This window comes from Primulina tabacum, chromosome 5 (genome assembly GCF_025594145.1).
Source record: "Primulina tabacum isolate GXHZ01 chromosome 5, ASM2559414v2, whole genome shotgun sequence".
NCBI lineage: Eukaryota > Viridiplantae > Streptophyta > Magnoliopsida > Lamiales > Gesneriaceae > Primulina > Primulina tabacum.
In genome coordinates, this window is record NC_134554.1 from 14,678,243 (window position 1) to 14,690,439 (window position 12,197).

The following is a 12,197-nucleotide window of genomic DNA, read 5'->3' on the forward strand; positions in this document are numbered from 1 at the left end:
ATGTAATGTTTTGGGTGATCCATTGCGTGTTACGAAATTAATACAGCATTGAAAGCACTTTTCTCAGACTGGCTTTGCATTCTGCATTTTTTCTTCAAGAAAATATTTGCACTCGCATTTTATGTTCGCTCTTGTTTTTTCACAGACCCAAAAAAAAAGGAGATAATATTTGCTGGGAAAAATGCCTATAATCACGTCGTCAATCTTAACTTCCCTAAAATTTGGTTCACTCATCACATCATCGTCATAACAATAATGATGATAGATAAATGCAATCATAGATTTCCTGCAAAAATACATCAAATAGCCGCTTCCACCCTCCGGGATTCATAAGTTCATTAGGCAATATTGTTCATCTACATCCCGTCGACAGCAACAGATTCCATCTTTCAAAATATTTATGGATCATGATCTTAGCAGAGCAACAAAGCCCCGGAAAAATGATAGGTCCCTTCTTCCCTGTCTTCAGGGTTGTTAATTAAGACCTTTTCACCACAGAAAAGTGAAGCAGGACACCGCCCAAGATGAACTGATTATCTGAGATTGAACATTTGAGCTGGCCAACTACGTCTTCTACCATCGTGCCCAATCCCAGTAAGCTCCATGGAAATGTCGATGGCTCGATGTTGAGTAGAACGGACAATACTGATGCGAGATTGTATTCTCGCAGCAGGACACTCATTTGTTCCAACTGCCGCCAATTTCTCACTACCAATACTGGACCCCATTGCAATTGGTTCACGAAAAGTTAGGATAGTCTGTGACCAATGAGTACTTGGATCATAAGGAGATGTGGACAAAACGTTTGGTCTTTCTCTACAAAACCTCTTTGTAAATCCGGTTTCGAACCACAAAACAACTCCATAACACCAAGTAGTTTCTAGTTTAGAACATGTAGTATTGATCAAGGAAGTAACCAACTTAGTATCGAGTTCAACTTCTGACGTAAAGTCCATATCCTTAGTTTGCAGTGTCACCAGGTCAAAGGTCTGAAATAATAGAGTAACACAAGGTATAAATCATCAGCACTCAAAAAGCATGCACAATGAATTAAAAAAACAGCATATGACACACTGCAATTTTATGTCCTATAAGGCACAATTGGAATAGGATGAAGAGAAAAATCAGACAAAAACACAGTAAATCTAGTGATGCATTCAGTACACATATTACAACATTTTTCACGAATGCCATTAATTTAAACTCAAATCGGTCATGCGGACAACCAGAATAAGGCCAACAAAAGCAACAACAAACTATATGATAGTTAAATTCAAGAGCTAAAATAATTGACTAGGCTTCGCGGATATTTGAAGTCCTTAGAAAAATTTTTGCCGTCAATTGGACCTCATATCTCCCAAAGGAAATGGAAAAGTCTTTATTGTTGAACTCTTATAACAATGGCAATTCTAGTAAAGTTAGAGCAGTAAATCCAAAAGTAACAACGGAGGAACTTCAAAGTTGAGTCACCCGTACAATCTTCTTAACACCACTTAAAAATTTGGAACATGGATTGAGTCAGCGTTTGTTAAAAGATAGAATTCAGTACATATGGTGTTGAGATATGTACTAGAATAGACAAAAATCAGATCTTGTTTAAATATAGTCGATAAGATGTTTTCCCTATGGTAAAATTGTAAATTGTTTAGGTTGATTTAGTTATACCCAAAATAGTGGGATTATGGTATGTAACCTGCACATTATTTAAAGGGTATAGACCCAATGAATAAGATAAGACAGAACAAAACATATTGAAGTAAATCCACATTTTATTAAAGAAAAATTGGAAGAAGGCATAATTGATATCGAATAAGTTCCTACATCACAACAGGTTGGCTGATCTACTCACAAAGGGATTGACAGAAAACTCGCTTGAGTCTCTTGTCCACAAGCTTGGACTCATCGACATCTACACCAAGCTTGAGGGGGAATTTTGAGAAATTTATTGGAATTGACAAAATCAGATCTTGTTTAAATATGGTTGATAAAATATTCTACCTTTGATAGAATTATAAATTGTTTAGGTTGATTTAGCCACCCAAAATAGAAGGATGGATGATAAGCACAAATCTTGAAGAGATTTTAGAGATTCTATTTTATAATATTTGTGCTTATCTAGAATTATTATCCTTAATTTTGTGTTTATCTTAATTAAGTTTATAATGATTGTAGATTTGAATAGAACAGGAAAAAATGCATAATTTGGAAGATAATATAATTTTGCAAGATTTCAAAGGCAACAAAATACCAAGAGGAAGGAAATAAAATATTCTTATATTTTATTCCTTGATAATATTGAAATTTTGGAAGAAAATTTGTCCAGATATTGAGAGAGGAAGCCTAAAAATTGAAAAATAAAATATTATCTACAATTTTAAACATGAGACGAGCTTCAAAGATTTAAAGGATGAGGCCCGTGAAGAATTATAAAAGGTAGCGTACATGAGCAGAAAAGGGAGGCGCAAAACAAAAGAAAAAAATAAGCGCGGAAGAGAGAGGCAGAGAAGCAAGGAGGAAGAGAGAGGCAGAAGCATACAGAGACGTGAACACCAGGGAGAAAAGAAGAGAGAGGTAGAGGAGAGAGAAGAAAGGAAAGAGAACGGAAGTGAACAGAAGGGAGGAGATCCGTAACAGCAGAGGAGAGAGGCAGAGGAGAGAAGACGGAAGTGCAGAACAGAAGACTACACGGAAGACAACACCAGGGAGGAAGAAGAGAAAAGAAACAAGGAGGAAGACAGAGGCAAAAGCTGGAGGAATTCTTCATCACACACCACAAATCACTTAGAATTCCTTTCACTCATTCTTTCTTTTGTTTTCTTCTATGAAATTAAATATGACTTTTCACTTCTATTTTGAATTCATGGAATAATTTTATTTAGACTAAGACCACGATAGGTCCAAACAATACTTTATTTGATATTTGTTTTATTTTCAATATATTATTTTTCTTGATTTTAATTAGTGATTGATGTTGGTTTAATATTCTTTGTTAATAGCCTGATCAACTATTTACATGTATGTTGATTAATCACGAATCGGAAGATGATTGATTAAATATAGCAACAAAGACGTCATCAACACATGGTTAAACTGACTAGAAATAGTATTCGGTTTCAGTGTGCAGTTTTAGGTGAAAACTGAAATTCCACGAAGATTTAATGTATTTAGATCTAATTAAATTCAATTAGAAATAATTGGAATGTTAGATTTAAATAGGTTTATTAACTCGATGAATCGTTTAATAAATAAATTTGAGGATTTCACCGTGACTGTCAAGAATTAAATAATTAATTGAATTTTAACACGTGTCAATATAGTAGAGTTTGGTACCGTTGTGTGTCTTAGTTCCTTGATATTAGAATCCCTCGTTTTCAATTGCAATTATTTTATTTAAAGTTTAGATTAATAATCCACATATCATCTTTTTATTTATTTTGTCTAGCTTAAGTTAAGTGATAAAAATTCTAGTAATTAAATATTAGTCTCTGTGGGATCGATACTTGGACTCATGATTCATTTACTATAACTTGACCTAGTCCGCTTGCTAGATTTATTCCCAACCGAAATCGTCGGTCAAGTTTTTGGCGCCGTTGCCGGGGACTAATTTATTTAATATTGGAATAAATTGCTTTATTGAGACTAGACATTTTTTTACCAAAAAAAAAAGATAAAAAAATCATCTGTTTTTTTTCTAATTTATTTGTTTTATTGCGAGGTACTTCAAGATGGATCATCAGGGAGTGTTCACGAATTTTGCCCAAAAATACTCGGAACCATTCTATGCTGCTTGGGGGAGATTCAATGATCTGGCAAACAACTTTCGCTTTCATGATTTGTCAAACTACATTCTTATTCAAATTTTCTATTTTGGTTTGGATGAAGCAACAAGAAGTTGGGTAAATTATGGAGTTTTGGCAACTGGTAGTCACTTATTTAATAGAGACTACAACAGTGCGATGCACTTGTTAAATGATATGGCAGATTTCGACTACCACTGGCATTGTGATCCTTCACTGCAGGGTTGGAGTCACCAATATCCTCCACAATTTTGCCCCAATTTTGTAAACCAACCATTTGAGCAACAAGAAGAGCGTAGTGCACATTTAGATGAAATCATAGCCCAGTGGGAGAAGATGGTCAACTCTTTGTGTTTCATCGATGAACAGATTGAGCTTCTAATGCAACCAGTGTCCGAAATCAAACAAGAGGACGAAGCAATTTTTGTCGATCAATTAATGACCAATCAGGAAGAAGAATTCTATGAGCAATCCCTATGCAAAGATGAGGCAGAAGTGAAGCTGGAGGAAGAAGAATTCTTCGAGGAATTCCTATGCGAAGATGAGGCAGAAGAGAAGTTGGAGGATGCAGAAGAACACAAGTCGAAGGATTTGAACTCATATATGGTTTTAACGTATATTCCACCAGCAGATTCTTTATTCATATCAACGCAAACTCAAGAATATTACATCCTCTACGAGCTTTATCATGGATTGGATTGTTCTTCCCCTAATAATCAATTTTTGCCGCCGAGTGGTGTTGGAGCGACGAGCTTACAATGTCAATATCATGCCAAGCTTGAAAGCACACACAATCAAGACCCATATGTAATATTGTATGATATTTACTATGGGCGGAAGCCGCTATTTGAAGGCTGCTTCTCCATTGTCTAGCTATAGACAATCAATTTAGCGCTTGTTGGGAGGCAACCCAATGATTTATTTTATTTTGTTTCATTTATTTTTTTATTTTCACTTTTTTATTTGGTTAGTTTAATCTTATGTGATTTTGGTGTGTGTAGGGAATTTGGGAATGAAGTAAGATGACTTAGACTCTGGAAAAGCTAAACTGTTGAAATAAGATATTACCGGCACTGAGGAATTCTACCATCCCCATGTTGTACTCCATGGATCTTAAAGCACACTGCCAGGGAAGTGTTCTCTTACTATTTTACATCCAAATTCTATATACTTTTTGAATGGCATGACACTGAGGGCAGTGTAAATCTAAAGTGTGGGGGAGATTTGATTTGTGTTTGTTTCACGTCACCATACTTAGCATGTGCTTCAATGTTTAATCTCGAGCATGAAAATTTTTCTGGTTATTTTTTTGAGAAACCGCACTTGTGATTACATTATACACTAATTGACTTTCTAGATTTTTGAACATTCAAGAAATTACATCACACCTAGAATTGATTGAGATGAGCTGTAGTTGTAGCCGAAGGATTTGAGCACAAACTAGTTTTGTATCATGTTTTGAGACATAATCTATGCACTTTAAGTCATACTTATATGAATTAATTGTGAATTGGCAAGAGGAAAGCTCATAAAAAAATTGAAAAAAAAAATAATAAAGAAAAGAAACAATCTAGAACTTGTCTGATTATCTTTCGAGGCGAAAATACGGAAGAGAATGACTTAGGGATGATTTAGGCGATCTTTGGACCGTTTGAGCCTTTCGAGCCTACCCAATGCATCATTTATATCCCTAGTATCCCATTTTGAGCCTATAAAAATCGAATGGAGTGTGTCAAAGACATACAATTAGCCCCCATTTGTATTCCTTTAAAATCCCACATCAACTACCCAATTTTAGCTCATACACTATTCATCTACCTTAATTTTGAGAGAAATAAACCCCTTTAGCGCTTTAAAATTTTCAATAACTCCCATGTGTTAATAATTGATAAGAAAAATTGCAGGAGTTTGAAGAAAAAAATCATGAAGAAAGGGAAGGGGATTGATGAAAAAATATATATAATGAGAAAAAAAAGAAGGAGGAAGGAATGTTGTATGATGTAATGATTAAAAAAACTAAAAAGGAATGTTGTTGAAGATTGAAAAAAGCAGGAGGAAGAGAAAAAAAAATATGGGGGAATATGAACGAAAGTACAAGGAAAATAAAAATATTAGGTGGAGGAATGATGAAATTCAATAAGGGAAGGAAGATAGGAGATGAAGGAATGCGCTGCATGATTAAATTGTTTATTTCTCTCATTTTGAATCTTCCCTACCTTTATTGTAGCCGTGAGCCGTGGCCTAACATTATAAGCTTGAAAAGACCTATTGACCGAGTAATATTTCTCCAACATTTAGTGGCGAAAGGTATGAAAGATAAGTTTATGATGAGTTTCTAAAAAAAATATATATATGAGCACTCCTTGAACTAAAACACCTTTGAGGAATATGAGTTTTGACTTCCACACTACACACGTCTCATTATCTTGATCTTTTCTAGTGAATGCTTGAGTTTTGAAGTTGCAACGAAAGTGAATTTTATGATCTTCGAAGTGTGATCTTTTGATTGAGTGTGACGGAATTTGGTAGGTTGAAAAGTGTTGATTGTGTCATTTTTGTGGTGAATCATTGAATATTCCTCAGTTATGTTTTTATTCTTTGATTTGTTCGAGGACGAACAAAGGCTAAGTGTGGGGGGATTGATAAGCCCAAATCTTGAAGAGATTTTAGAGATTCTATTTTATAATATTTGTGCTTATCTAGAATTATTATCCCTAATTTTGTGTTTATCTTAATTAAGTTTATAATGATTGTAGATTTGAATAGAACAGGAAAAAATGCATAATTGGCGAGATAATATGATTTTGCAAGACTTCAAAGGCAACAAAATACCAAGAGGAAGGAAATAAAATATTCTTATATTTTATTCCTTGATAATGTTGAAATTTTGGAAGAAAATTTGTCCAGATATTGAGAGAGGAAGCCTAAAAATTGAAAAATAAAATATTATCTACAATTTTAAACATGAGAAGAGCTTCAAAGATTTAAAGGATGAGGCCCATGAAGAATTATAAAAGGTAGCCTACGTGAGCAGAAAAGGGAGGCGCAAAAAGAGAAAAAAAATCAGCACGGAAGAGAGAGGAAGAGAAGCAAGGAGGAAGAGATAGAGAAAGCGTACAGAGACGTGAACAGAGAGAGAAAAGAAGAGAGAGGTGGAGGAGAGAGAAGAAAGGAAAGAGAACGAAAGTGAACAGTAGGGAGGAGATCCGTAACAGCAGAGGAGAAAGGCAGAAGAGAGAAGACAGAAGTGCAGAACAGAAGACTAACGAAAGACAACACCGGGGAGGAAGAAGAGAAAAGAAACAGGGAGGAAGACAGAGGCAAAAGCTAGATGAATCCCTCATCACACGCCACAAATCACTGAGAATTTCTTTTATTCCTTCTTTATTTTGTTTTCTTCTATGAACTTAAATATGACTTTTCACTTTTATTTTGAATTTATGGAATAATTTTCTTTAGTCTAAGACCACAATAGGGTCAAACAATACTTTATTTGATATTTGTTTTATTTTCATTATATTATTTTTCTAGATTTTAATTATTGATTGATGTTAGTTTAATATTTCTTGTTAATAGCCTGATCAACTATTTACATGTATGTTGATTAATCACGAATCGGAAGATGATTGATTAAATATAGCAACAAAGACGTCGTCAACATATGGTTAAAGTGACTAGAAATAGTATTCGGTTTCAGTGTGCGGTTTTAGGTGAAAACTGAAATTCCACGAAGATTTAATGCATTTAGATCTAATTAAATTCAATTAGAAATAATTGGACTGTTAGATTTAAATAGGTTTATTAACTCGAGGAATCGTTTAATAAATAAATTTGGGGATTTCACCGTGATTGGCAAGAATTAAATAATTAATTGAATTTTAACATGTGTCAACATAGTAGAGTTTGGTACCGTTGTGTGTCTTAGTTATTTATTTGAATTTGAATCCCTCCTTGATATTTGAATCCCTCGTTTTTAATTGCAATTATTTTATTTAAAGTTTAGATTAATAATCCACATATCATCTTTTTATTTATTTTGTCTAGCTTAAGTTAAGTGATAAAAATTCTAGTAATTAAATATTAGTCTCTGTGGGATCGATACTTGGATTCATCATCCATTTACTATAACTTGACCTAGTCCGCTTGCTAGATTTATTCCCAACCGAAATCGTCGGTCAATGGATAATCCTAGTTCCAACTCAATTCAGCCTGTCTATCAGGTTGTAGCACATTTTCATTTTCATTTTCATTACAGTACTCCTAACATTACAAGTAAATGGTAAAATTTTAGTCGAGTTGATAAAGAACCACAAACCTGCAGAACTCCAGTAGTCGTGATAATGTCGATACTGTCGATTACATCAATTATAGGAAACCGGCAAGCATCTTCAACAATCTCTTGCCCTATGCAAGACATATTGAAACCATATACATTCTCCCAGAACGGAAGACTGGTCCCTCCTCTTCCAAAACCAGCAACAAACTGGACGAGGAATCAAGGTCAACAATATTTACCATTATAATGAAGGCAAGCATAAAGAACAGTAAGAAAGACACAGCGGAAAGAGTGAACCCACCATGGTAGCTGTGTCCGGAAGAATGGCACCTCCAGGCTTTAACCATTGATCCCGTGCAAAAAGAACAGAGCTGAGCATTGACTCACACAAGAGGCAATAGCCCATCCATTCACTCAATAACACGTCTATGCTATGAGGTTGGATATGGTCATCTTTGTATAGCTCTTCGACCATGCCTGGAACCACTTCAATGACACCATTTTTGCTGATTTCGCTTCTGGTAAGCAGCAAAGCATTATCTTTTGCCACCTGCTTCGGTAAAAAGTAAAATCATCCATAAAGACAAACTAAAATAATATCTGGATAAAGCACGATAATCTTGAGAATAAAAAAATAATTGATGTGGCCAGATTTAACCTGAGTAGCCACTGCAGCCATCTTCTCACTAGCTTCAACAGCAATAACTTTTGAAGCTCCTGCTTGGGCTGCGAAAAGACTAGTGAAAAAGAAAAACTCAGGACAATCTTGGGACATTAATAACACAGAACATAAGATGGTGCGACTACTTCAAGGAAATACCAGATGGCACATGATGCAAAAGTGATTGGTATTTGTTAAATATATTCATGGACAGCTTTTAATAAAGGTTTAAAGTCATTGTTAATGGAAAGCAAACCAGCATTGCATTGCAATGCACTGCAGAAGATAATGTTTCAGTTTGAGAACTACCATAATACTCTCCCACGTTATAATTGCGAAAAAGGCATGGCCAAAAAAAACAAAATTACTTCTTCTAGCTTTTGTGTGCTTTTTGAACCACTATAAAGCAAGACTGTGTGCTTACATCTGTTGCTTAATATACATTCAAATTAAGGAACAAAAACAACAGAAAAAATTTTAATGATTAAAGAAAAATTAAATTTTTTATCACCTTAGAATCCCAGTTCCACAACCGACATCCATAACAACCGCATTTCTTAGCAAAGAAGGATTTTCCAAGATAGCTTCTCTGTAAGCATCAGTTCTTGCCTGGAAATTTATGAAACTTCCCTCATATCTCTACCACAGTAATCAGGATTGAGAAAATGGTTTTTATGTTGAAAGTGTAAGCATGACTTACTTTAAGAAACTCGTGTTCTTTACCTTATCGCTTATCATCTCACGGTGGATACCATATGAACTATATGCACCAAAATAATTCTTATTTATATTCTTAATCTCGTTTGCGGCGATTTCGGAAGAAGAAGCAAAACACATCTCATTTTTCCAATTTCTATGTGACGAGATTCCACCAGTTTCATTACTTGCACCATTTAGTAGTACCATTTCCGGAGATATTCTGTTCACATCCTTGTTAAACGTACATACAACCTCCTTTTCCCCATTCTCACGAGGAATCGTGAAGTTTGATGCATATTTATCAGAAAAACCAATGTCATGGATGCTGATGCTCTCAATTTGAGATAAATAAGTCTCCAGCTCCTCTTTGTCAATGGGCAAAGCATCTCCATCCTCGTCTTCGTCCTCTTCACCAAACCTATACAATAATGCATCGTCTGGAAGAAATGGGTTGAGATATCTATCATCATTCCAAGGTAAAACATTGTGTTCAAAGTTAGTATTCTTGTGTAGGTGATTTTGCAGTTCTTCCTTCGATTGACATATCATCGCACAACTCCAACATTTGTTTTCTGAAACCTAACAAGAGAGAGGGGAAAAAATAACACAGAATTTAGACATTTTCTTGTTCCGAGGGGTATGACACAAAAGTGCATGTCAAATAACTTACTGACAACTCAAATGTTCATTACTACAAATCTAAAATTCAACTGATACCCTTGAGTGTTCTCTTTTAGATGATAAGAAGTAGGAACCAACTCAAATCAACAAGCTCCGGCAGAGTATCAGCATTGGGAAATACTTAAAAACTTTGCTTGATAAAACAAAGAAAATTGCTGCTATAAGAAAATACAACCGTAAAAGCGCCAAAAACTAAGTTACGCGATTATACCTGCGACCTAACGTGATTGATGAGCTTGAAGCATTGATAGAAATCCAAGCTCAGCGATCTCTTAATCTCGCCGAAGTCAAAGCGGTGAATTGAAGCACAGTGCTCGAAAAGAGAGCTGCATGAACTGTAGCAATAGTCACAGAACAGACAGCGCAACTGGGATTCTGAAGCGGAGGCATCCTCCACGGCTTCGTCTTCAGCTTCCCAATCATCCCAATTCTGATCTTCTTCCTCCTCTTCTTCGATAACTTCAGGCTCCATGCAATCATGCATAGGGCTTCTTCCAGTGTGAATTACTTCATCTTCTCCTCGGTGAGTCGCCATTGAAAAATGCAGTGCGAAAGAATGGCGGAAGATTCGATTTACCGTTTCGCAAGATTCGATTTACCGTTAAACCCTAAACCCTTTGGTATTGTCCTGGACTTTATACCTGGATGATGAGTGCACGCGCCTTATCATTTCATTTTGATTCTGCAAAATTTAATCGTCTCCATTATATTATATTATATAATAATATGAAAATATTTACAAAGCGCCGGGTTACAAAGCCCGGCAGCTTATTTTTATTTATTTTATACTGGAAAAAAACATACCGGTGTTGGTAATTTTCTTAATATATATTTTAAATTATGTGTATATATTATTAATTAAAATTAAAGTTTTTTATACTGATTAATATTTGGTATGTTGTGAAATTCTTTTCATAATTTAAAAAATGTACTTTATCCACTCAATTTCATATTAAAACTCTCTTTCAATTCACTCTTCTCTCCTGTATTTTCAATTTTAAAATTTGATAATTTATTTTAAAATAAAAAAATACATTTTATTTTAAAATAAAAAAATACATTAACGGATCACATGCAATACGGATGTCATGAACCACTAGTATATATTATAGGATATGATATATTTTTTGTCTTGTAATTTGTATTTTTTCCATTTTTTTATCTTATTAATGATGAGTATGTTTTTTAATCCTATAATTTGCAATGTTTTTTCATTTTTGGTTATGTTATGATGGATTTTAAATTTTATTCGTGTAACATGTAAATTTTTTTTTTGTCTTTTTATGGACAGAGACATAAATTCTTGCAAAAAAAAATATATAACTAATATATATATATTTATATATATATATATATATTTATAAGTTACAAGTGTAAAATGAAAATTAATCATAACATGATCAGAATGAAAAAGAAATATAAGTTATAAGAGTAAAAACACAAATTTATTGTTAACTGGATCAAAACTGAAAAAATAATGAAAATCCCGTGACCAAAAATATCATTTCCCTTATATTATATTATATATCAAACGTTGGAATTAAGCGTAATCGCTTATTCTTATATTTTTCCTCAAAAAAGACTTATATATTCGAATTTCGAGGGTTCGAGGTTAGCTTTTCCACAAAATTTGAGAAGTATAAAGTTTAAGTCATTAAAAATAAAATTAAATCATTTTACATGACCAAATTTATGCATACAATTAACTAGTATAAAAAATCATTTATGCTTAATGTAGAAACTTTGAATTATGGCAAAAACTTATGTGGGATGGTCTCACGGGTTGTATTTTGCGAGACGAATATCTTATTTAGGTCATCCATGAAAAATATATTATTTTTTTACGCTAAGAATATTACTTTTTTATTTTGAATATCGGTAGGGTTGATCCGTCACATATATAAAAATTCGTAAGACTGTCTTACAAGATACCTACTTGAATTGTTATATGTTTTGTTTTACAAAGTATTTATTATAAGTTTTATTTATTAAAAAGTTGTTATTTTTTTATTTTTTGTATCTTTAAATCATTTCAATCATTTCGGAAATCAGTATTTCAAAATTAATAAATAATTGGTTTTGT

General features: G+C 33.8%; 2 protein-coding genes across 2 annotated transcripts in view; both read right to left on the reverse strand.

The window, feature by feature from the left end:
• LOC142546923 (protein LNK2-like) overlaps positions 1-12,197 on the reverse strand; it is a 98,932-nt gene that overhangs the window by 30,610 nt on the left and 56,125 nt on the right. The window lies entirely within an intron of this gene.
• LOC142546919 (putative protein arginine N-methyltransferase 3) lies at positions 167-10,689 on the reverse strand. The gene is made up of 7 exons (XM_075654896.1): positions 10,326-10,689; positions 9,458-10,012; positions 9,246-9,343; positions 8,732-8,810; positions 8,375-8,623; positions 8,113-8,280; positions 167-989 (listed from the first exon to the last, which is right to left on the reverse strand). The coding sequence occupies exons 1-7, from the start codon at positions 10,647-10,649 to the stop codon at positions 534-536; spliced, it is 1,929 nt and encodes a 642-aa protein (XP_075511011.1). The 5' UTR covers positions 10,650-10,689; the 3' UTR covers positions 167-533.

Excerpts from the sequence above, each read along its gene's own strand:
- LOC142546919 (XM_075654896.1), bottom strand. The coding sequence starts at position 10,649 with ATGGCGACTCACCGAGGAGAAGATGAAGTAATTCACACTGGAAGAAGC. Across the intron at positions 8,811-9,245 it reads TGTGGAACTGGGATTCTAAG|TCTTTTCGCAGCCCAAGCAG; the intron begins GTGATAAAAAAT and ends CTTTTTCACTAG. Across the intron at positions 990-8,112 it reads CGACTACTGGAGTTCTGCAG|ACCTTTGACCTGGTGACACT; the intron begins GTTTGTGGTTCT and ends CTATTATTTCAG.